The following is a 25725-nucleotide window of genomic DNA, read 5'->3' on the forward strand; positions in this document are numbered from 1 at the left end:
CCCACATTAAGTGGCACGCGAGCCAGAAATTATAAGGTCAGATCCTGTTGACCTCACGTCTCCCCCGCCTTTGCCTCTATGAAAGGGTAATAAACCACAGAAGAATTTCTTCGAATTAGTCATAATTGGAGGAATTCAAAAACGCCAGACATGCAGGCACCACCAGTTGCTGGTAACAAGAAAAGGCCAAATGAATTTTTGCTTTTTCTTTTTCTCTCAGTGAGCCACTTCTTGCTCGCTCAGTGTGCAGCAGATAAAGCATTCTGTTTCGAGCACTGCCAGATGATACAAAACGTCAAAGTCTACCCACACGTCACATAGAGCTGTTTACAAGGACTCTGAAACCAAGATGACGCTTCTCTTTACAGCTGTGCACGATTTCAAGCGATAATATCGAACGAGGGTCGAAGAGTGCCGGGCCACTAAAAACTACCAATTTACGTGACATGTCGTACTTCTCAGGAAATGCGAATTTGGGGGAAGGTAAGTACGCATTCATAAATATTTTTAGATTCATAAAAATGATTACAGCGAAGCGGTTTTGAAGTAAGGAAATAGTTAAGATTTTGCTTCACGCGCACAAGTCAGTTTTAGAATACAACTCTTGTGAAAATACAACGCTCAAAACTTTATATCACACGTTTCGTTCAACAAGGTATGAGTATGTTCTGAGTGCTTTTCTCTTTCTAACTAAAGAGGGGCTTTCCCGGGGGTGAATGGTTTTATTCTTTTGGAAAGAAGTGGGTTCGAATTCGGTGTTATTGCGTTTCTATTACTATTCATGATACCCAACGCCTCGTGGTCTAGGGTGCCCTAATACTAATCCAGAAAGAAAGAATGAAATTCTTTCTAAAATGGACTTTGTTCAGAGTGAACAAAGTCCATTAACCCTATTAATCAACCATCCTGTACAACTGCGTAATCCCTCTATTCCCACCAGTGTCGCGAATACAATTTCTAGGTTGTTTGGTTGAGGTAACCACCAGCTATTATTCACTTTGGCTATCGTGGGGTTGAAAAGAGGCTTTTAATGTTCAGAAGAAACGATATCTGTTAAGTTAAAGAAAATCTTTTATATTTTATAGATATTTTTGATTTCTGCATTCTGATTATTCGTCCATCCATTCCTTCTACAAAAAAAATCCACTTTTTTCTATTAGCATAATTAATTCCTTTCTGGAGATTAGTTGTAAAACATTATTTTGAATATGAATGTTGTCGTCCAGTTTGGTAAATTCCAAACTAAGTCTCTACCAATGTCTGCAAGTAAGCTGTTGCATAATACAGTGTCTACCAGTTCTTATGTACGTATTAAATTCAACGACTCTCTCTGTAGGAAGTAGAGCGAGACAGACATACAAACAAAGAAAGGGCGTATTCGATTCTATGAAGGGAAAATGATGGGTACAAAACATTGACACGATATGTGTATGTAATATCACAAAGAGTGATGGGGTAATAAAAATATTCCGGTAGAAATTTAAAGAAAACTGGTTTATGAGGGCCGGGTGGAGGGTGCGCAAATATATTACATTTATGTACCTATCTATCCCATACGATAATCTGTCTAAATAAATAAACAATGCAACACTTGTGGAGTGACTAATACGTAGCAAGATGATGTGCCTTTAGAACGTTTTTAGTACTCCAGAGGAATACTGAGAAGAGGAAGGAGAGAGAAATCTCTTGATTAAAACAAAACAGAAAAGAGAAGTCGTCGGACACGTGTGCTTATTACCAGAATAGCTGTCCGGTGTTGCACGCCCTGCCTGTATCAATCGCGGTTACATTATAAACTTGTGTTTATTATGCATGAGGTGCCTCCGAAACCAGTTCCGTGTGACCTGCTATTACCCCTTTCCTCCGCTTCAAAGGTTCCGACAACAATGCCAGCCGAGCACCCCTTTTCCTTCTAAAGAGAGCGACCTCCAGAAAGAAAACTATCGTGTGTGTATATATACACCAATAGATCGATTGATTCTTATGTAAGTGGGCCATTAACCCTCTTCGAAAGGGGAGGTGACCACTACCAATATTAATCGACCGGCCGCTATCACTGTCGCTACGATAAAGCGGAGGATAACGGGGGAGGAGTACTCCAAATTCTCAATCTCAGCTGGACGTTCCAGAAATAGGCCTAGTGACCCACTAATCGGAGAACTTGACTGTTACACGAGCGAGCCTCAATTATGATTTATGAGCGCCACTGATAATATTTGCATACGCTGTAGGATCGAGACTATTTTTGTAGAACAACGGGACATGACCCGTTGAAGAGTTAATCGAACTCGAGCTGTTTCCTGCTGATGTACGTGTTTGTGGTTAGTAGGTATGCAATACGACAGAGCATGCCATGGAACTTCTTTAGAACGAATGATGCGGAATGCTTTTAATCAGGGCTCACCAGACCCTTCCTTCCTTTCCCAGCACGGTTTCGTCCATTTCCCTTTCACAAGCCAAGTTCCTCCCTGTTAGAAAAGATCAGGAGTATAAGCTTCCCGTATTCTTATGAAGTGAATATATAAACTTGATATGCAGCATACCATCAAAGCCATTCTTGGATATTTGTCCATGATTTTATCTTCCAGTTTGGTCCTTTTGATAACAGAAAAGCTAGTAACGGTGTATGATACTGAGTTCAGGATAACAGAACGTAAAAGAAATAAATTCAATAAAACAAATATACAATATAGAAACAAATATAATTTATGATGTCTGGATTCCTGAAGAAAGTTAGCTTGCTACCAAAACAACATTTTATTCATATTTGCAATATTGATCAGTGTATTAACGATGGTGTTCTTTCTCACATTGATTTGGAAAGCATTATTCTTGGAAATAGTCCTTTTATGGACTGTTGCCGGTGAACGATTGATATCTTCTCTAGAATTTCGGGCTTTTGTAGTTTCCTAAGAGTATTTAGTAAAGCAATTTAATATCAGCCTTGTTTCTGCGAGTAATAAGCTGCTGAAGATTAAAATAGTCTAGCAGGAAGTTAGTCTTTATTCCAGTAAAACTGTGGATTTCTGTTGGAGATGTACCTTACAAAATGTTTCTGTACAAAACCTCAGTCTTCTTAGTTGCCAGGCTCCTTGATGATGAGTTCCAAATATGTGATACGTATTCGAGATCTTCAAAGACACCATTCGAAAGGTCCCTACCTTTTTGAATGCTATGGCCACTTCAGCCAGATGCTTGCTGGAGCGGTGGCTGGCCTGAGACTTGTTAAAAGCATTTAGTTTGATAAAATTTAACAGTTTAACCGGGGATGAATCTCAGCTGAAACTTTTCTCAAGCGAGTCACTTGTTAACAAAGACCGCCTTAGACCTCCCTTCCATCCTACCTATCACGAATGGCATTTTGGAAGGTGTAAAATGGTTAGAAGATATTGGAATTGTTCAATTTCACCTATTAATATTATAAATGTATAATATGAAATTTTTATAAGCATTTTTTAGAGTAATGATTTTCAATCACAAACGAATATGGGTGGCCTTCGACTGTCCCAGTTTTATGTTTTTTACAACGTACTGGAGAAAGAAAAAAAAGTGGTTTTGAGATTAGCGGGAACAAAACACTATTCTTAAATTAGACCTGGAATATTCTGTACTCTGTGATAAATGAAAGCAATTCGACTCAGTTACAATTATTTCTTGGTTTCGGTCTGATTGCATTATTAGCATCCGAACCGTTTTGTTTTTTTTATAACAGCGGTTTCATTATTATTTAACATTTTTTAATAAAGTATTTATGAACTGGCAGCCTTGTATGTAGGTTACGTTTGTAAACTCAGAGGCTGCTTTTTTGTTGTTTGTACTGTCTTACACCAGCAAACAACCTACATTCAAAGTAACTGATATGTGCTAACGTTAAGAGAAGTGATTACGCAGTGGTTTTTGTTTTATAACAGGGGTTCCCAGCCTTTTATTTTAAAATGGAGTACACCTGTAAACAACCATTTTCGCAACAGGGTATGTTACAAATGTAGGGAACCGCTGATTTATAATGAAAATCTCAGTGCGTCCGATCCGAACAAAGTTAGGGGTCATTTAAGACGTTTCTTGGCCCCGATTGAAAGGGAAAATGTCTCCCTAAACAAAACTGAAGAGTAAACACCTTAAGTCAGGGGAAGGAGGTTACGAATGTCAACTTGTGCACAACACCTACAGTTTCAAATGTTTCATCATTGGGCCTGTTTTGCCACCTTCTGTTATTTATAGGGTAGTGCGTGTGTTTGTTATGGACAATTTATTCCATGTTTATTTTTTAAAGTTCTGGAACGTAGATTTTTGTACCTCTAGCTTTATATACGAACATCGATGGGGTGTTTGTTGCTACAAAGTATCCCCATGCCACGTGATGGCTCCTCTAATATTCATTTTAGACCCACAGATATTACTACATCACACATTTGGATGAAAATTTTCAGTTGATGCGTATTCATGCTTCTCTAGTAATTCGATATGTTTCGCTAAATATATTTATTTTGGGCTGATTTTAAGTGGAGGCCCAATTATGAAGTAGGGGAAGGTTTTTCGGACGTAGTTGATATACAATCTTCCAGGAGAACTGGTGGCCATGGATTCACGATTGGGCTGTTTCCACTAGAATGACCTATGCTGTTACGCAGTGTATGTGGCTGAAATGTGGTTGTTTGATATATGGGTCATTTATGTATCATTTATTTTATAAGCGCGTTCGCATATACTCTTAGTATATGCGGCCATGCGGCCATTACTTAGTATTAGTAATGGCCGCATGGTGCAAGAAAGCCTATGGCTTATGCTTCACCAGCCAAAAAAATAAAAATAAATAAAAATAAACGAATAAAACAATGATAAAAAAATAATAATAATAATTAATAAAAGAAAAGGAAATTAAACCTATCATCCTATGCGCATGACCTTTGAATTTCCCCAAACTGTCAGCCTCTACCACCCATGAAGGCAACTTATTCCAGTAATTTATAACTCGCTGGCTAAAATGAAACTTCCTGCAGTCCAATCTAAACATTTTCCCCCCGTAACTTGAATTTATGTCCTCTAGTTCTAGCATCATTTATAATGAAAATTTCGTCCTCATTCATTTTACTGATGCCTCTCAGAGCCTTAAACACCTCAATCAAATCTCCTCTAAGGTGTCTAGTTTCCAAACTCTGCAACCCACATATTCGAAGTCTTTCTTCATAAGGACGCCCTTTTGCCGATCTCACCAGGCGAGTTACCCTTCTTTCCACCCTTTCAAGTAGCTCGATGTCTTTCTTTAGGTGCAGGCTTCATACTTGAACACAGTATTCCAAGTGTGGTCTAACAAAAGCCTTATATAATGGGATTATCACGTCCCTATCTCTACTTGCAAAAGTTCGATAGCTCATCGATAAGACACTTTGGGCCTTCCTTGAAACCTGTTTACAATGCTCACAGAATTTCATGTATGCCCGTATCGTAACACCCAAGTTCCTTTCCTCCAGTACCGGGTTTAGTTGAACTCCACCAAGTGAATAAGTTATTTTGGGATTACTGTTTCCCAGGTGTAATACCTTACACTTTGTTGGATTAAAGCATAGCTGCCATTTTTCTGACCATTCCTGAAGTCTATCTAGGTCTCTCTGAAGAAGCTCAGCTTGACAGTGATCATTAACTACTCTACCAATTTTAACATCTGCAAATTTAGACATCACGCCCTCTATCCCGTCATCGATGTCGTTTATGAAAATTAAAAACAACAGTGGTCCTAATACTGATCCTTGGGAACCCCACTTCTTACATCAACCCAATCTGAGGAATAGCCATTTATCACAACCCTCTGCCTCCTGCCCTGAAGCCATCCTGCTATACATCTAAGGATTTTTCCAGCTTATAAAGTAACCGCTCATGTGGGACTGAGTCAAAAGCTTTGCTGAAATCTAAATAAACAAATGTCGAAATTATTCCCGAAATCCAGCTCGTGACCCTTTCAAAATAGCGAAACAGATTTGATAAACATGATTTTCCCTTTATAAAACCAAACCATGCTGAGTATCCTTGAGAATTTCAATTCGATTCAAATGATCCTAAATTCCAGCCTTGATCATTGCCTCCATGATTTTCCCTACCACTGAATCAGACTAAACTGACAGGTCGATAATTTCCCACTCACTCTTAGGGCCATCCTTATGTATTGGAGATACATTGGAACTTTTCCAATCCAACGGAAACTCGTTGCTCGTTGCAACGGAATCTCATGATGCTCGCATAATTAGCCTCAATGGTTCAATGCACTCGCTTGCCGCCTCCCTTAAGATTATAGGGTATATTCCATCAACTCCAGGAGCTTTACTGGCCTGTAGGCTCGAAAGTTTTTTTCATTAAATAATCTCGCGAAATTTCAATATCATTAATTACATATTTTTCAACTTCGCTCCCACAATTTCCCATTGCCACAAAAGGTTTTCATTTGTAAATATCGATGCAAAATAACTGTTGAGTTCATCTGCAACGGAAGCTGGTGTATTTATTACTATCCCCTTTCCCTTACGTAAAGGTCCGATCTGGTTTGTCCTGCTCTTCTTGGCATTTATATATGTGAAGAATTCTTTATACCCCCTCTTTGCTCTGTTTGCTAGTGATTTCTCATAAACTGCCTTTGCCTGTCGAACCTTTTCTGTGGTTCTATTACACACCACCTTGTAGCTGTTATAGCCTTCAGTACTTTTTATTGCTCCGTAACCTTTCCATGCCACCTTTTTCTGCTCAAGTAATGTGGCAACTTCACTATTCATCCAACTTGGAACCGTCCTCGTGGAGTATTTGTTTAATGGTATATACGCATTCAAGGCATCTGTGATTAATGTTTTAAAAGCGTACCACAGTTCAATTGTATTCATTCTCCGCGCAATATCTACCAAGTTAATAGCAGCCATATAGACCTTAAGGCATCGTAATTTCCTTTTCTGAAATTGAAACCCATTCCTTTGCCTTTTACTACTGCTACCTCTCTCGTCATCATCCACCGTAGAACTCCGTGATCACTTCCTGCTACTGGTTCCTCTACTGTCAGCCCTGTTATGTCATCTGATTCATGGGAGATGATGAGGTCTAGGATATTCCTTTCTCTAGTACTTTCCCTGGCATGTTGATACAAATAACAGTCATCTAGTTGATTTAAAAATTTTGTTCCCCATGTCGAGTTTCCTTCCCATTTACTCCAATCAATTAGAGGCAAATTGAAATCACCCATAATAAGGCATTGACGCTTACTTGCCCATTCCATTTGCATGTAGAGGCTTTTGTCATAATCTTCACAATCACCTGGCCTGTAGATTACTCTCTCTCAATTACACCTTTGTTTTCAACTATCTCACACCATACAGATTCTATACTAGCGTGTGGAACTCTTAAAGTGCCACATGTAATAACTTGACTCATACTGGATATATATTCATAAAATTTCATATTTGGCTCTTTTAGAAAGATTTATCAAGCCATCCCAAATTTCATTAAAATTGCACCAATAGAAATCTGCCAGTTATTAATTTTTTTTCTTCATGCATATCACGTAGGTTATCCACGTATCGTATATGCAGTGAAGGTTAGTTTGGATACGTTTGTTGCGGTGAGCTGGTTGGAGGAATGAATGGCCAATGTGGCTGATATACGTCACAAAAAAAAAGTCATTGCTTTTTTTGTACTTTTTTTTTTTTTTTTGTTGTTCAAAATCATGAATTATTACTATTTGTTAACGTGTCTAAAATGTAACTCACTTAAAGCCTTATAAACGCATTTAGTTAGACTTATAACTTGAGGCTGCCGTAGCCGAGTGGTCAGGCGCGCGGGTGCATAAGTACACGTGACTGCTGAATACGGTGCTTCGAATGATAATCGTTTGCTTAATGTTCCTGTAATTTTTGTGCATTGGAATACCATTACTCCATGTCCTCAGGCGACTGTAGCATGGATTTTTCTCCCGGAAATTCGATTTGTTCAGCAAAACAGAAAATCGACCTCGGATCACACTCAGTATATATGTACACTGAGCAATATGGCCTTGGTCACTGATGCTCCTGAAACCCTACTACTACAGCTCCATGTTCACCACCAGAATTTGTAGGACTTCTAACATCACGTGTTTTCCTAAAAGCGGATGGCAATCAGAAACAGATAGCTATCGATGTATTGAATAGTTCTAGCCCTTGGTAACGTCCAATATAATATCTCCAAATATGATAATTAGCTATAATATTTGATATTTATTATGGGCTTTTGTGATGAAGTCCACATCATGCTTCTTTTATGGATCGTACGGAAACACCCAACATTCATCTCCAATGATAGATAATACAGTCCAGGAGATTAGAATTGTTTTCACAAGTCTGGATAAAGTTTTCGCATGATGACACTCTTCTTGTGTTCTGCTCATTCGCGAGGCTTGCGGCACAAATTTTGCACAGACCTTTTTCTCTAAATTTTCATACAGAATTTGAAGAATTGTCTCCTTTTTTATACCCAACTCATCAGTTATTCTGAGGGTCAAATGACTATCTCTTGCCATAGTTTCCCGAACTTTTGCAACTCTATCCTCATTTTGAGAGGTTGACAGACGCCCACTTCTTGGGTCATCGCAAATATCCACACATTCTTGTCTCGTATGCACGAAACAAGAATATTTCATATATGCTGACGCACCTAACTAGCACGAATCAAATGATAGCTCTCAACAGTTAAGTAACCTGTTGTTTTAGCTTCTTGACGTCTAGAACACTGGACATAGCATTGAGCCATTGCAAACAGGTTTAATAGTTTTTGTTAGGCATCGCAGAAAATTAGAGGCTTCATAATTAAACGCATCTTTCTTCGATAAGGTATGAGACTTACTGACCTTCTTGTATTCGAAACTTATCTCGAGATTTAACAAGGCGAAAATGATGGAGTCCAGCTACGTAACTTAAACATGCACGAGATTGTTAAGTTCACTCTTTCAGGCAACCACGATGATTAGACCAACGCAGCAATCAGTCTAAGCCCTCTATTGGGTGGAGGAATGCCATCCATTCTGTTAGTGAATGGATGGCATTCCTTCACTCTGTGCTCGAAGCAAATAGCATTATCCCGGTGACAGAGCTTTGATGCAGATTGACTGTTACAAAGGGGAGTTCAGCCCTATCCCCAGTCCGTTTGTATGAATAGTTGCACTTAAGTTTTGCTTCCATTCCAGGATTACGATCCAGCTTGAATCCATCTTGCAAATGCATGTGTGGTTAACTACTGTATTTCGGAATAAACTGATTGTCACGATACAGTATTATTTTCGCTACGCATAGATTTCAATGGTATGTAACTCAATGATGCATACATTCTGTGCGCAATTTTATCCGGTCAATCCATTAAAAGAAAACTGATTAACTCTAGGGAAAGCTCCTATCATAACCAGAGTTCGGTCTGTCGTGATTTGTTGTAATTAATCGGGAATTAGTTTCACTTTGTCAGTAAAGATTGACATGAATTTTTCTTGAATTCGTGTCAAGTTGTATCCATTTTATCATTAACCAACCTTTACATAATATAAATGGTGGATTAAGATAAAGGGTACTCCCCACCCGTTTTGTTTGTTGATTGAATAGTTCTGGGGAAGTGGTATCGGATCCTTTATAGCAACAGAGACGTTTTCTTCTTGAGACAACTGAAACATTTAGAGGGAAAAGGAATTTGCGCATGGTTTCATTGATTTTGAATATTTATGACAAGGCTCCTAGAGATGAATGGAGAAGAAGAGTGCACTTCGAAGATTTGTTAAATCACCAGGTTTTGTTCGTTGGTCGAGCAGGTATAAGTACATAATAGCAGATACTTATTGGAGAGAAATCTGCATTTGGTGAACGAACTGCAGTACTGAATTTCAAAAAGAAAGAAATTCATTGCAGAGAGACTGAAGCAGGGTCGGATCCAGACCCTTTTTCAACGCGTAAAAATGGTGCTAATGTGAATGGCAGTAATAAAGCTTAAACTCAAATTTATCTCGAATTTAAACAGCCTTTACGTTATATATCCACAATACGAATCCTTACCAACATAATATCATAAAACACGCAGTATTTATTCAAATTTACTCATTCTCTGGTGGTGGGGATGGATAATATTCTTCCTTCGATCAGCCACTGCTACTAAAATATCGAGCTTCTTCATCAATTTATGAAATTCTTCCAATTAGCGTATTTTCGTCAATTACTGATATCTATTTCCTCTTGAAATAGATATCAAGTTGTTTTTTTTTTTGATTTGTGAGAGAGGGGAGGGGATCATGTTCTCTTTCCATGATTAAGATTTTTATTTAGGTGTTTCTCTTTAAGAACTGAGTTCAAATGAGTTCATATCGGTGGCAGCACTTGCTTCTTTAAAACGCTCTCTAACAAGCTTTTTTAATCGGACAACTTCGAAATGCTTCTGGCATCTGTTATGTGGCACATTCTTATCGCGCTATCTTTCCCAACGTTAGTGGAGGTAATAGAAGTAAATACGCCTTCGTGAGGCAGGACTTGTTCGGTATCCTACAGCTCCTATCAGATAGTTGTGCTTTTTTTTTTTTATCCAATGTTTCTGTACATGATAGAAGGTTTAAACTTCACGATTGAGGGAAGAAAAAAAAGAAGCAAACATAAGATAATGCAGGTAATTAGATTTATTAAACAATCACGGCTAGATGTCATCCCAACACTACATCAAAAAGACGCACTCTTTTCAATTGGTTATATTTATTAAAGTATTCTATTTACAGATTGCGTGTTGAAAGCATTTTCCGTATGCGATCCCCGTGCAAATATCTGCCAGAATTGCGAAAATTCTCCATCCTGCAATCATTTAGTCCTTTTGTTATGCTAAGTACACAGTAGAGGAGATTTTGGCTTCGTTTCATCAACCGAATGAGGGTTATTTCTACGTTTTGCACATTGACATACCATTTTTATTTTTAGATGGAAGCGTTTCATCGGTGAACGAAATGGGATGGACAAGTCTCCTATCTCAATCAACTTTCGTCAAGGATTGTATCTGTCTTTTCTAAGGAACCATTGCTCTGTTGAACAATGGTTAAAACCAAGCTGTTGAGACGGATTTTCTAAGAATGAATAATGGCTTCATGAACACCTACAATGTTTTTGGGCATTCTTATAAACTCAGTTAAACACGGCGCTAGTTTCTTCAACCTTCTTAACCCACTCGTTGATTGCCAATCTACCTTTTTGTTGTTTCAAACTTTGGCTGCTCTACCAATACCACCAGTTTTAAAATATATATACAGTATATCATAAACTTTCACTGGCTGGTAGTTATACGCCAGTTTGGTTATATTTATAGAATTTTTCGCTGGAGGGCATTACGACCCAACAAACTCCTTAACTTTTAAACACCTTTCACGATTAAAAATGGAGAAACTCCAATCTCTAAAATCATTCTTAACTAATTCTCATTAATAATAAATAATGCACGACTTAGACCTTGCTATATAATGAGATTGTTTGCTGGTAAAATTCGCTATTGGAAAGGAGTAAGATTGAAATCAATCCATTGTGTAAAGACAATGGACTGGTTAAAAGCTGAAATGTTGTTTTCTAATGATTCCATGCAAGTATGTATCCTTGGTTTTTATTTTATTTTTCCTTGTGGGGAGGGCAAAAGTTTTCATTTTTTATACCATTATTTGTCCGCTAACCCCTATGTCAAGAAAACCCCACATGTGTTTAAAAATGAGAAGAATTTTTATCACTTATGCTGCTCTTTTAATATACAATAACTAACTTCAATGGAACACAAAGGATAAATTTTGAATTACCTGTGTATAAAACAGAAGTGTATTTTGAGAATTACTCGATAAGAAGAATCTATAAATCAGATCTACACCAAATTGTTGTCGTATGGTCTATTGAATCTTTTTAATACCAATTGCAATTGGTCTAGTCCTTTTAATACCAATTGCAAATTCGTCCAAAGCCGTCTCCTATCCCATCCCAACGAAATTCCATCCATGTACAGGGTGTCTCAAAAATACACGGCAAACCTTCAGGAATGAGTTCCTCATATGTAGACAATAAAAATATTTTGTATCAACATAGTTCCAGAAATGCTTGATTCCCGAGTTATTAACCGGAATGTCTTATCTCCAGCAGGTGATTTCCTTCATCACAAGGTACTGACAGATTCTGGTGGGTTTCCATTCCGACCATGTACTCAAATCAGGAGCAAGCGGATATGCACTTTATGTACGCAGGGTAATCTGCTGGTGACAAGACCTGTACCCGTTGAAGATGGTAAGGATACAGTTGTTCTCGCAACACTCCAAATAGTCGAACGTTGAACAGCCAGTTGCATTGCTATTCTGCGTGTGCTGATTCCAGGAGTGGCATGCACAACATCCAAAATCTCCTCCTCTACTTCAGGAGTCGTAGATCTTGGTCGTCCTCTGTCGGCAGCACGAGGTGTAAAGGTCCCATGTTCACAAAGGCGGCGATGGATACCTTCAAATGTTTTCCTGTCTGGACATCTTCATTCTGGGAACCTTTCGTGGTACAAACGACGATCCTCCAGAGCATTGCCGTCCGCCAAACCGTACATAAAGTGCATACCCTCTTGCTCCTGATTAGTACATGGTCGGAATGGAAAACCACCAGAATCTGTCAGTACCCTGTTATGAAGGAAATCGCCTGCGGGAGATAAGACATTCCGGTTAATAACTCGGGAACTAAGTATTTCCGGAACTAGGTTGATATAAAATATTTTTAATGTCTACATATGAGGAACTCATTCCTGAAGTTATGCCGTGTATTTTTGAGACACCCTATATAAATGAAAATGTGCAAAGCTGTCAATAGCTGAACTTTCCAGGGACTGTATAGTTGGGGGATGTCGGGTTTACTCCGGTGTTTCGTACCGATAATTACGTTTTGAAATCAGAGGGTAATGGTCTTTGAATTTAATTTGGAACTCTCAGCCAATGCCTTATCGTGTACTGTAAGTTGTTAGGAAAACACGAGTAGAGCCAATATGACAACGTCCATGTCATGATATTTATTGGCAGTTCGTGTAGTATTCTGAATCCTTGATTTATCGACTCTACCCTGTTGTGTATACATGAGGGATGTTTAAAGTAAGGCAACAGATGTTTTGGGGATGAAACCATGCCTTTCTCAACATCGCATAAATAAACGCACAATGTAACGTTTTCTTTACTTTATTCACAGAATTCTGTACACCTCTGTCGATATCAGGTGACAAAATCAAGATGGCTGCCTACTTGAAACGTGAATAAATGAACTGCGCACAGATAACCCATCTTTCTGCATGCCAAAGGTACTAAAGCTACAGGGTTCAGTATATTGTGTCTGAAACTGCGTGTATTCTTCAGCCGGTTGGCTGGATGAAACACGAGTTTCGAGAAGGAAAAAATCAGATCGAAAAATTAACCCACCACCACAGAAATGGATGTAAACACAAGTTTGGAATAGCATCTCCAATCCTTTTTAGAATATGCTTTTCTATGTACAATATGTACCAAATTTCATATCAATTCTGCTCCAATCCCCCCCCCCCTTGAAGCTTCGGTAAACGCTTCTTCAGTACAGTACACAAACCAATTTATTTATTTATTTCATTCGTGATTGCAGGGGGTATGTTGCTGGCAAGACTAAGGTGATAGGATAAATATACGTACATAAAATGTCGATTATTTCCTTAGATCTCAGCTCCATTTGGGACATTGAACACGTTTCTTCTCACTCTTCTCAATGTTCAGCGTGTTGCAAAAACAAATCCAAAATGTGTCTGGACGAAATTTGATTACAAATATCTGCGCAGAGACAACGACAGGTCCTCGCGCAGCACTGCCAAGTGCGTCATTGAGAGAAGGTAGACTGCATTGGTTCTCAAACGGTGTGTCCCGGCATCTTGCTGTGCCGTGCTATTAGGATATTGTCCATTTAGTTCATTGCCAACCACTCTTTAGATATGCCACGAATACGACATCCGTTTCAACCAGAGTGTCAAAAGTTCGTTAACCACTGGGGTAGAGTGTAAATAAATCACCTCCCTCTGCACGCGGATTTGTAAAACTTCGATATACAAATATTATGAACCCGCTTTTCTCAGTTTGCGAGGGATTGCCATCTTTTTTTTTTTTTCTTTGTATAATAAAACGAGTTGCGCAGTTGTTTTATTTCTGCGTATAACACGTTAGCTATTCAGAGACCTTGAAATGTTTCAATTGATAGTAATGAAAACATAACGGGAATGCCATTGATATTTGTTGGGGGAAGAGAGATTCCCAATTGTCTTCATCGACACATTTAAAAAAAAACTTGTCTGCGATTAATTTTAGAATTACTTTAAGTACAGTTGGGTTTTTTTTTTTTTTTTTTCTTTTGTCACACCCAAAAGGGCGAGGTCGTAAGGAAGTACTGGAAAAGTTTCACGGGGTTTGAAGGGGTGGGGGAGAGAAAAGCAAAATGCTAATATTACTCTTAACATCGAACGTGCTATTGAACGTGAAGTGGATTCGTAACTGTCGACACCTACAAATGGGCCATGCGGTCAAGCCGTCTATTACCAGCGGCCAACTGAACCGCTGATAGGACAGCGCGTGCGTGTCTGTGTTCCTTGGTGTACCTGTTTACGTGCTCGGTATGAATTCGTGTTAATGTAGAAGATCGGAAGAGATAAGAATTTTTATTTTTACAAATGCAGGAATACAAATAGTAGGCCTAAGTAGGAAGTTGATTGAATGCCGATCGGTGGCCCTGATTGTACAATGAGATCCCAAGGACACGTGCTGGGGAACTGCCCACTGACTGAGTAATTGAATGATGGGCAAATCACCGCGTTATGCAAAGCTGTCAACAGCTGAACCTTCCAGGGAAGGCGCGTAGTTTCTTGGATGCCGGGTTTACTCTGGTTTTATCTCGTGCCAGTAAAGTTTTTGAAGTCAGAGGGTGATGGTCTTTGGATTCACTTTAGAAAATTCTCCAAATGTCGTATAATGTACTGTGAGGAATAGGCGAGATGAACCAATATGACAACGTCCGTGTCGTGACATTTATTGGCAGGTCATGTAGTATTCTGAATCCTTGATTTATCGACTCTACCCAGTTGTGTATACATGAGGGATGTTTGTAAAGTAAGGCAACGGATGCTTTTCGGAGAAACCATGCTTAAAAATCATGAAATAGGTCAAAATATTGTCTAATTCTTCCCAGATACGATAGGAGAAATTTTATGATGAAAGCCACTAAAGACACATTAGGGACTCTTTAATTAGCATAGCCTGCCCTAGTTGGTAGGAAGAATTTCTTTAGTAAAGATGGAACTTAACTGGACAGAGGAGGTGCAAATATAACTATAGAGAAGACCGAAAGCATTAAGGAGATTCGAATCAGGAGGAAGTAAGATTACGGAAGTCACTGGAAAGTTACAGATTAATGGCATGGGCCAAGCAAAGTCTTTCATCCACCTGGAGAGTATTTGGGTGCCACACAGGGAAACCATATATTAGGAGGCCTAACTGATTTTAAAGTTTCTTATAAACGCGAGTGTTACGTAAATGGGAGAAAACGGAATTACAGGGTAAATACTCAAGTCGATTTTGAGTCGAGTTTGACACGCTCAAAGAATATTGCACAAACTAGTAAAAAGCAAGCATTTGAAGTAAGCTATAGGGTATGAGCACATTTTCACGGCATGGTAGTTTCAGCCACGGCTGAAATCTTCACACCTCGATTTTCGCTTTTACAGTCAGATTTTATTATGTTCTTTATTGAGTACGTGTTTCTCTCACCTAAATAATTACTTTCGCTGCCCATATGACAGCCTTTGGGTTTAACTCTAAGTGTGAGATAACCAAATACCAAGTTTACTACGCAGTGTAAACAGGCTGTCCTATCAGTGATCAGTTGAGTTTCGCAAATAGGAAGGATGTAATTATCCCTCTACATACGGATAATAGTGTGACTGCACTTTGAATATTGGGAAAGTAAAGTGAATGAGAGGAGGGTGTATTTTCATTGGTGAGAGAAGAGCGGCTGGGTACAAATATAAAATCTTAAGGAGTAACAAAGGCTTTACTAATAAAGTTTTGCCATCGGGCAGCGTTTCCTACAACACTGGATAAATTATCGCGCAGGTATCTGTGGCACAAGTTGTTGGTAAACGCAGAAAATTGATTCTCACTATGAATACTCACAATAAATGATATCGTGCTGTGCAACTGCTTGTTGAATTATTTTATAACCTTAAGTAACTCAACCTATGGTAGACCAGGTTAATAACCTAGTAATAAATTTAATTATCACGCAGTAATGTTAATAATTCCCTTGCAACTCTCCCCGCTCCCTATCGCACAAAGGTTCAGCCTCCAAATTGTTAATTTTGTGACTATCGACGAAAAAGCGAGGCTTCATGGGGGATAAGTAAATACGGAACTTGATCAAATATGAATTATCAACAAGAGAACAAGAATTTTGGGGTGAGGGAAGCAAGAGAAGCAAAGGCAAGATTTTTCTGTGAAGAGACCAGATTTACTTCAAGGTCATTGTCCCCATTTTCTGATCTCGGACTTGAAATGCCCAGAGATTCCTGTGGCGCTATCGCCTTGATCTGAATGGCTGTTAAACAACTTTTGTACCTGTTAAAGGAAGCCCTACATCCTCTCATCAGTGTTCAGTACACTGGAGAAGGTTAACAGATTACCCTGAATCGACATTCTTTATAACAGCTAAGCCTAAGAAACGGTGTATTGCATTCCTCTCTTTTTTTTTTGCAATAAATTTCCCGTGACATTGTCTAGTCTGCTTTCTCCACACATCCCACGAATACCTACTGTTGTCAAACTTCCTACTACTTCCTTACTGCTTTCTGCAGGCACGTAAGAAAGCCGTGTACTTGTAAACTGTTCTCGAGGCCCTCACACCTACCTCTTTGTTGTGAAACCTTGACTTACATTCGATAATATTCTTAGCAGGTGGCATTTCAACTACGATGCGTATTCCTCTCACAGGTGTCCATAAGACTGTGATTCAGGTCCCGAGCACTTCTCTAGGGCGCCCCCCCCTTGATGGAAATGAAGCCAAATTCAAGTTATGAAATGTGGTAAACTCGATTAACCGAAGTGTATTGGACCGAGGCCGCATCTGACCTCAGTTCAATAGATAAATGCGCGTTGTAATTGCTTGACCGATCTTGTTTTTTACTTATTATTATTATTATTATTTGACTTATAAATAGCGTATCATCAGGTGAAATATGAACAGTCATTAGTAGAAGCCGAACTATAATTCTTATTACCGAAAAGAATTTAAAATTCAGTTGTCGAACAGAATGGTCACTCATTCATTGGTCTGGTGTGCAGTCAACCAAACAGTACATTGCATTCTGTAACTTGATCGGTGTGACTACGCATACGACGTGATCTCGTAAATATTAACGGATTATTATGTTGGATGAAGTGACAATAATTTAATATATTGGTTGCATCAATTATAGACCTTGATAGGCAAGGTAGATCGCTTAATTTAACCAGTCATATCGATTAGGAAGTTTGATTACGTAACCTGTTCATTATTTAAGGTTACCTTGAATTCAGGCCAGTTAAAAGACAAATGTTGGAATTATAACAGGAACATAAGAGAATTGATGCTTTTATTCATGTCAATTATGTGTGATGAGAAATTAGCCTCAGAACGCGAGTCACTCTTTAATTATACAGTGCTCTGCCCTCTTACTGCAATTTATGGTTGGAAAAAACTTTTTTAAAGGGCTTTTCAAGTGATGATCCCGAATTATTAAATTTCAGGTGGAAGGCTAGGGTTTTCCATCAGACAATCTGACCATAAACTACATATCCGATAAATTGATTCTCATGGCTTTAGTTGCCTCGGTGCTTATTCAAAGCCATTAGTGACTTGCCAAGAATAATTCTACTGAACTGCATACCTTCACAATAAAGGTCTTGGGTTGGGGTGGGGAGGGGATGATATAATTTGTCTTTATATATCCTTTGGTAAATGTGCCTTATACTAATGGCACTTTTATAACGTGCGTTCTGAGTGTCACGAAATCCTTGAGTAGCCTCGTAATAGCCATCTTGGCAAGCCTCTATCATTAGTCTTAGTACACAACTTCAAAAATAAGTCACGGGAGAGATTTTTGTTCTCATAGTTGAGCTCCAAATGATTTTCAGAACTAAAAAGCTTGTTAGAGTAGACACGTCTTTTTTTTTTTTTTTTCTTTTGATTTGAGGATCCGCGAAAAAAATTTAAAACTAAACGAGAGTCGCATTCAGGGACTAATTCCTCTGCACCATTTAGATTATTCCTGCTTATAACCTCTCATCCCACTTTCCACCCCTTCGGCGCATCTTTCCGTCTCTGCCTCTCTGATCCCTGTTCGTCCTCATGCTTGATCTATATATCGATTCCCTCTCAGTACTTGTGGCACACTTTCAGCATCCGAGGTCGCCACGGAGACGTTCGCCCAAATGCTGTAACCGCTACTCTAAAGCTTCCTCTACATTTTCCAAGCTGCGCAACAACGTCCATCGTAAACTCCATAAAATTTGCACGCGTCGAATTTTAAAACTGACAGACTACAAATCTCTAATCATTAATTTAATAGAAGAACTGATTATTCATAATTATATTGTAATCGAAAACTGAAAATAGTATGACTGAATCACGAATATAAACTATTTATTTGAATGAGATACTGTAGACATGAAGCAAATCTACTCTTGGTTACAGTTTGTGTGTTTTTTTTTTCTTTATAAATAGCTGTTTTACTGTTCATTTAGATTCTGTTTTTTAGATTTTCTGTTACTATATTTGAAAAAGACCTTTCAGGAGAATGGCTTTTAGAAAGCTCTTCTGCAGTTGTTACAATAGGAGAATGGCCTTTAGAAATATCTTCTGCAGTTGTTACAATAGGAGAATGGCCTCTATAAAGCTCTTCTGCAATTGTTACAATACAGTAAAAATATCTTTTAAAACTGACAGTAATTTTCCTGTTTAACTCCATACAGCAGCAAACCATTCAGACTCGAAATTAAGAAATAGGCCTACTGTTTGTTGAGAGATGTGGTTTTGGGGGATTGCTACGCATTGGATCGATACAGACTTCAACAGTAGAGCCAGACAGCATTACCATGTCGCACGTGTTCTCTCTGACTAACCGAATAATTCGATAAATGGCTGCTGGAATTATAATACTGTTTGCAATTCTGATTTCAGGCAGTAAAAACTTCGCATTTTATATTCAAGTTGTAATTTTGATCGCGTAAATGAGGCTTTCAAACAACCGGCTGGTATTCGAGGTTATTGTGACGTTGAGTACCTCCTGAATCAAAGCTAGTGTCCTGCACTGGTTATCTCATCGCCAGGTCCTGTCACGCAAGATGCGGTGACAAGGCCTATACTAGTGTCTGGAGGAGGGGAAAACTATTATTACAGAGTTGGCATTTGGGCTTAAGTATGTAGCCTTTCGTGGAATGACCCGAAACCCGCAGTACGGGACGGCACCGTAATGTTGTCGTAGGTGTACACTCGGATTAGATTTTGTTGCGATAAATTTTTGCTTCGAACCAGCGACAACTAGATATACAGAGTGTACGAATGCAGTAAAATATTCAATGTTTTATACTAAACAACGTAGGAATGGAGGAAAAGTTAGAGGAAAGGGTTGCAAATCTATTTCTACTTCGTTTCTATAGCTCTTTTTTTGAGTAGACTAATTATATCTCGATGTGCTCTCCAATATCTTGATGAAATCAATTGTCTTTCATCATATAACGAGCATAAGCAAAAGATGTGGAAATTGTGTTTAAAGTTCAATCACTTTGTTATATCCAAACCACTCTGAAATATGTTTTAGGAGTAGAACAGGTGTATTTCCTTGTTTGCCGAGGACAGTTGTAATTCCACTTGTTACTGTCCACGTTTGTGATTTGTCTTCCAAGGTGGAGCACGATGTGGGTTATTACAGTTCAAAACAACCCTTTTAAACAATTTAAAGCATCGCTTTTTCTTGTAAATCTTGTTATTAAGTTAATTGGTAAGCGTAATTATGAGAGCAGATTATAATTTTTTGTTGGGGGAGGGATGTTGCACTAAACGTCTTTTAAAAAGGTCTTGTATTAAAAAAAAATTATCTTCTCGGCAGCTTTTTTATTTTTTTATAGAGCAAGTTATATATAATAGTGAACCATTTTTAGTCTATCTCAAGCAAGGGTAACGTGGTTTTTTCTCCCGGAAACTCGGGATTTTTGTCCAGCAAACAGAAAATCGACCACAGAACGCCCACAATTTACAGACAGTATACACGGAGCAATATGGTCTCTGTCGCTGATGCTCCGAAAACCTTACTACTACAACAACTTCCATCAATGTTGACTAAAACCCTATTTGAGAGCTGGGGAAGATCAAATAAGTCTGTGCTAAGCTTGGTTTCAGAGCATTGGCAATCTGTTCAGTGGGTTGTATTTTCCAGTGTTCGTATTTGTAGTGTGGATAGACGGATGCGAATACTACAGATCTCGGACCTACCTTAGAGGTATACGAAAGGGGACACCTTGAAGTATTTCGAGATATTTTCAGCTGCTTGCGAGTATTTAACCAGAAATTTAAGGTCTGCATGAGTTTTGAAAGCATGTTTGACATGCAACCAGGCACAGAGCAGTGATTTATTGATTATGCAGTAGGCATGGATGGGCGCTGGCGGCACCTTTTTGCATTTCAAGAAATACACAATTTTTAATATTTTCATTAATTTACTGAAACATTTAAAACAATACATTCTTTCTTTCAAAACTAGTACTGATCACGAAACGTTGGCTCGGCTGTATACGTAATTCAGTCACACTTGACTTAATTAAAATATTGCATGTATTCGTAAATTTGGTGAACAAAAAATTTATTCCCACATGAACCACCTTGCAAAATATCCTGCCGGCGTCCATGGCAGAAAGAAAGTTGATTTCTGTTGCAAATTGACGTGGATTATAAATTTCAGATTCCCATGAGATTTATATACAGAATTTTGACGAAAGCAGAAAGGATATGATATCAGATCTGCAGACGATGTGAAGATTGATTGAGGCAGCATCCCTTCTTGGTCAGGCTTCAAGGATAATCACGGAAGAGGCAGTTATGTTTTAATGCAGAAAAATGCAAAAGTCTTACACTTGGGGAACAACAGCTCCAAAATAGCTTATACACTTGGTGGGGCTAAATTAAAACTAGTAGAGGAAGAACGGGATTTTGGGAGTTATGATATGGACAAATAGGGGTTTTCTGAGCAGCGTAAACAGGTGGCCAGGAAAGCCCATGGTGTCCTATCGATAATTAATCGAACAATACTCTGGGAGATCGCAATCCCCTGTATAAAGCTATTGTAAGACCTTGGAATACTGAGTTAAAGTACGCAAACTGCACATAAAAAAAAGACATCGAACAATCTTGCAGAGGTCCAAAGACGGGCAACGAGCTTGGTGAGATCGGCAAAAGGACGCCCATATCAGAAAAAAAATTCTTTGAATATGTGAGCTACAGAGCTTGGCAACCAGTTTGGTGTTATATTTTGTTATTACTTATAGGGGACCTGATTGAGTTCTTAAGGCCCTCAGAATAAAATTATAGGTTAAACACATTAAAACAATTACAAAGAAGCTAAAGCTAAAATTTTAGCTTTCATTACTCTGAAAGTAAAATGAATGAGGGTGAAATTTTTACTGTTATAAATGATTACAGAAAGCGAACCATAAATTCGAATTACAGTGAAAGAGGTTTAGACTGGGTTTGTAAGAAGTTTTCTTTTAGCCAGCGAGTTGGTAATTACTGGAATACCTTGTATTCCAGTAATTACCAACGGTGGTCGAGGATGACAGCTTGAGGAAATTCAAATGTAAGTTGGATAGTTACCTAAAGTGACGGATAATTTATAATATAGGAAACATAAGCAATTTATTTTAATTTGTTATTTTTTGGCCGATGTAGCAAAAGTCTGGTATTTCCTTGTACCATATGTCGAAAGCTGATTTGCACAGTGTGTACACTAAAGTGTACTGGGTACATTTGTCTATTTCATGAAATGGAACGCTAATTCAGTAACAGCATCACGTATTCGTACCATGCGATATAAAGGAAGGAAGGATAACGACAGGTGGGCAGATACATAGAAATAATGTAGGTGCGTAATTCAGCTTGAGAATGGGCAAGACGAAACATTAAGTGTTTTTTAAAGTGACACAATATGCCTGCCTTTCCTGTATGAGTATTGGAAAGTGTAACCCAGCTGAGTTTTCATTTAACCACTATGGCTCGGGTGTATCGTGATTGGTCCAACAACCAAATAACACTCAGCTAACAGTGAACCTCTGGTTAGAAAAAGCTCGTCGATGTGAAAGGCCAGCACAGGCTGACAACACTCGTGCAGGGTTAACAGAAAGGCTACAAGATCAGATAGACCGGGTTCGAGCCCTTGACCACTAAATGCGGGGAAAGGTCAGGGAATGACCACCGCATATCCCTGGAGCAATATGGCCTTAGTTGCTAATGATCCTAAAAACCAAATAACAAACAAAAACAAACAAGGTCAGACCAGTCAAACGGCAACCTATGCAACAGTGATAAGCATAGAGGTGTTTCAGAATGCACTACTCGTCGTAGCTTTAAGTGATGGGTTATTGTCGTAGATGACGACCGAACCGTGTCCCACTCTTTTCAATAAAAAAAAAAAAAACATTTATCTACGGTGACAGTGTGCTTAGGAACACCAACGTTGGACAGTGGAGGATTGGAAAAACGTTGCCTGGTCTAATGAATCCCAGTTCCTGCTGTTTCACGCTGATGGGAGCAGCAGAATGGGGCGAAAACAATATGAATCGAATGATCTATCCAGGCTAGATGTCGACAATGAAAGCCGGCGGTGGTGTAATGGCGTGGGGAGTTTTCGTGGTGCAGTCCACTCCCATTTATATGAATGGAGCAACATTTGGATGACAAGTTATCTGGAAACTGTTTCTGACCAGGCACATCTCATACCTGCAGTGTATTTATCTGTGAATGGATTCTTCCGACATGATAAGACACGAAGTCAGTTGACCAGAACTGGTTTCAGAATGTGAGGGTTAAAATTCTGTGGTGGCCTCCCAGTCACCAGATCTCAATCCAATACCACCTGTGAGATGATGTGGAACGAGCTGTTCAGAGGAGAGATATACAACCTTCCATTGAAAAACTCAGCACACCGAGCTGAAAATTCTGACTTCGCACCAGTTTACACAGACGGTTCGAAGTCGGAATCATATGTGGGATCTGCTGCTGTCTTTACAGACACCACTACATCGGAGCAGATTTCCTCTGAATGCAGCATATTTACTGCAGAGCTGCACGCAATAGTTAGCCTTGGATCACATTAGTGAATGCCAATACCAACGGTTCATTTTATATTCTGACTCTCTCAGCGTGTTGCAGGATTTAATAACCGTGAGATATAATTCTCATCCAGTTCTGTCTAGCATTCAGCAGAAGATTCACTTCCTCCGTGGACGTGAATATGATATCCGCTTCTGCTGGATTCCTAGCCACATTGGAATTTGGCTGACACCGCAGCCAAATCAGCAATTCTAGCTGATTTGGCTCCCAATAATAATCGCTGCCTGTCAGTCCCCTATACAGACTACAGGCAAATAATACACGAGAAAATACACTCCCAATGGCAGCATTCGTGGAATAGACAGACTGCGAATAAATTATATCGTATAAAACCTGTAATTGAACCGTGGCAGTCTAGTCTGCGCAGGAATCGTAAGGAGGAAGTTGTTCTTGCCCGGACCCGCATAGGACATAGTCATTTGACTCATTCGTTTTTGCTGAGGGCTGGTGACCCTCCTATGTGTGAGTCCTGTGGCACAATTTTAACAATAAGACACATTTTAGTTGACTGTCCAGATTTTAGCAATATCCATTTTACCGCTTTTAATCATCTGACTGAGCCGTATACACTCAGTCAGATTTTATGCGACAATGACAATGTGTCTGCTGTTTTTAGCTTTTTTAAATCAAAGGTTTTTACTCGTATTTAAAATTTATACGTTATTGTTATTTCTTTTATTGATATGCTTTTTATTATATATCTGGACATGGTGGCCTAACTACTTAGGTCACTGAGAGAATAAATTTTTATATATTACCTGGCCTTGGCGCATTATAGCCTTAGATGCTGATGCGCCAATAAAATCCAAATCAATCAATCAACCAGTGAAAAACTGTGGGCAGCGATTGAACATGGACTAACATCTTTGTGGCACTCTTTCGACACCTCGTTCAGTCCATAACAGGACGAATTTAGACTGCTCTGAAGACTAAATGCAGATCCCCTCGCTATTAGGTAGGTGTACGTAATAAAGTGGCCACTCACTATGTATGTGTTGTTGAGATCTTTGGTGCACCAATGATGTCCTTCGAATTTTTTCCCCCTATATCTTTTGACATGCACGAAAAAAGAAAAAAAGACGCAGTGGCCTTTTATAGGATCCATAATAAATTATGGATACTATATCTGCAGCCATTCATTCCACTAGAAATATTCAATGTTCTGTTTCTTATTTTATTTATTTATTATTATTTTTTTAACAATAAAAGGGAATCTTTATTCTGATATTCCTGTTCTTGAATGTTTAAGCTAAAATGTGTTTTCTATTTCTTCATATTTTTTATGCTTTTGGATATGGCATCTGCTTCTTTCACCGGCGCAGAAACCATGTCAATATTATACAGATTTGATTTTCTCCATAATTCGTACTAAACTCTGGGTAGCACTGGACCAGTTTTTTGTTGACTGTTAAGAGTGCTCGTTTTCTCGTGTAATTACTTGATTTTCTACCAATATCTTGGAATCACTACACAACCGCCTTCGAATTTATTTTCTCAATTCTATTATGACAATCTAATCCTCCAAGAGATGAGCGAAAAATTGCTTTTGTTTAAAAATCTAGTGAAGGAGACGCGTGTGCAACTCAAGACACTTTTAATCACCTCGGCAAAGGAACATTTAAAGTAGGTTAAACAGATCATAAATTTATGTATTCAGAACAGATTTTTACCAGCTTATAAGTGGGACCTTATATAAACAAATAAAAAGAACATCCGAAGTGAAGGGTAAAATTCTGTTTTACAGAGAAACTAAAGAAAATGCTGCAGTGAAGTCATTTTCAGTTGTCTTTCGATGGGTTTGATTTAATCTTATTTATAAACGTCCTTCGAAGAAAAATAAAACTGGTTGATTATTGGTGTAATGCTGGTTGATGCACTGTTCTAATATTTGTTCTTCCGAGGGAACATGCGCATGCTCTATTTTATACATAATGAGAGACGGGACCCTTTACGTGCAGGGATCATATTAGAAGCTTTGCCCCCGGCGAAGAGGATAAAGTCACAAATACAAATGTTCTTAATAATCTATCCACTGGTGTAAATGACAGTGAAATAACTGCAGTGGCCTTAGTTAGGGGAGGTGTTAGACTCGTTTCTGTGACCCTCGGGTTAGCAATTTCTGTTTATCGCGCTTGATATATTACGTCCAGTAACCATAAAAGTTCTTTAATGGGTGAAGACTACCTTATTCATTGAACACACCGTGATTTGATGCATGCTCTTTATTTCTTTTGCTTTAAAACTATTTCGGACTGGCTGTTTTCCTCCGCATACCATGCACAATGTT

The 25725-nt window shown here is 38.7% G+C and overlaps 1 protein-coding gene across 1 annotated transcript in view; it reads left to right on the plus strand.

Annotated features, from left to right (window-relative positions):
• Window positions 1-208: 208 nt before the first annotated feature.
• LOC150082973 (cerebellar degeneration-related protein 2-like) overlaps window positions 209-25725 on the plus strand; it is a 187962-nt gene continuing 162445 nt past the window's right edge. The window contains exon 1 of the mRNA XM_090377705.1: window positions 209-483. Within this exon, the coding sequence (XP_090233831.1) occupies window positions 447-483 (37 nt within the window). The 5' untranslated portion in view covers window positions 209-446. The remainder of the gene's footprint in view (window positions 484-25725) is intronic.

The sequence above is a fragment of the Mastigoproctus giganteus genome, chromosome 7 (assembly GCF_048544385.1).
Source record: "Mastigoproctus giganteus isolate SK-2022 chromosome 7, ASM4854438v1, whole genome shotgun sequence".
Lineage (NCBI taxonomy): Eukaryota > Metazoa > Arthropoda > Arachnida > Uropygi > Thelyphonidae > Mastigoproctus > Mastigoproctus giganteus.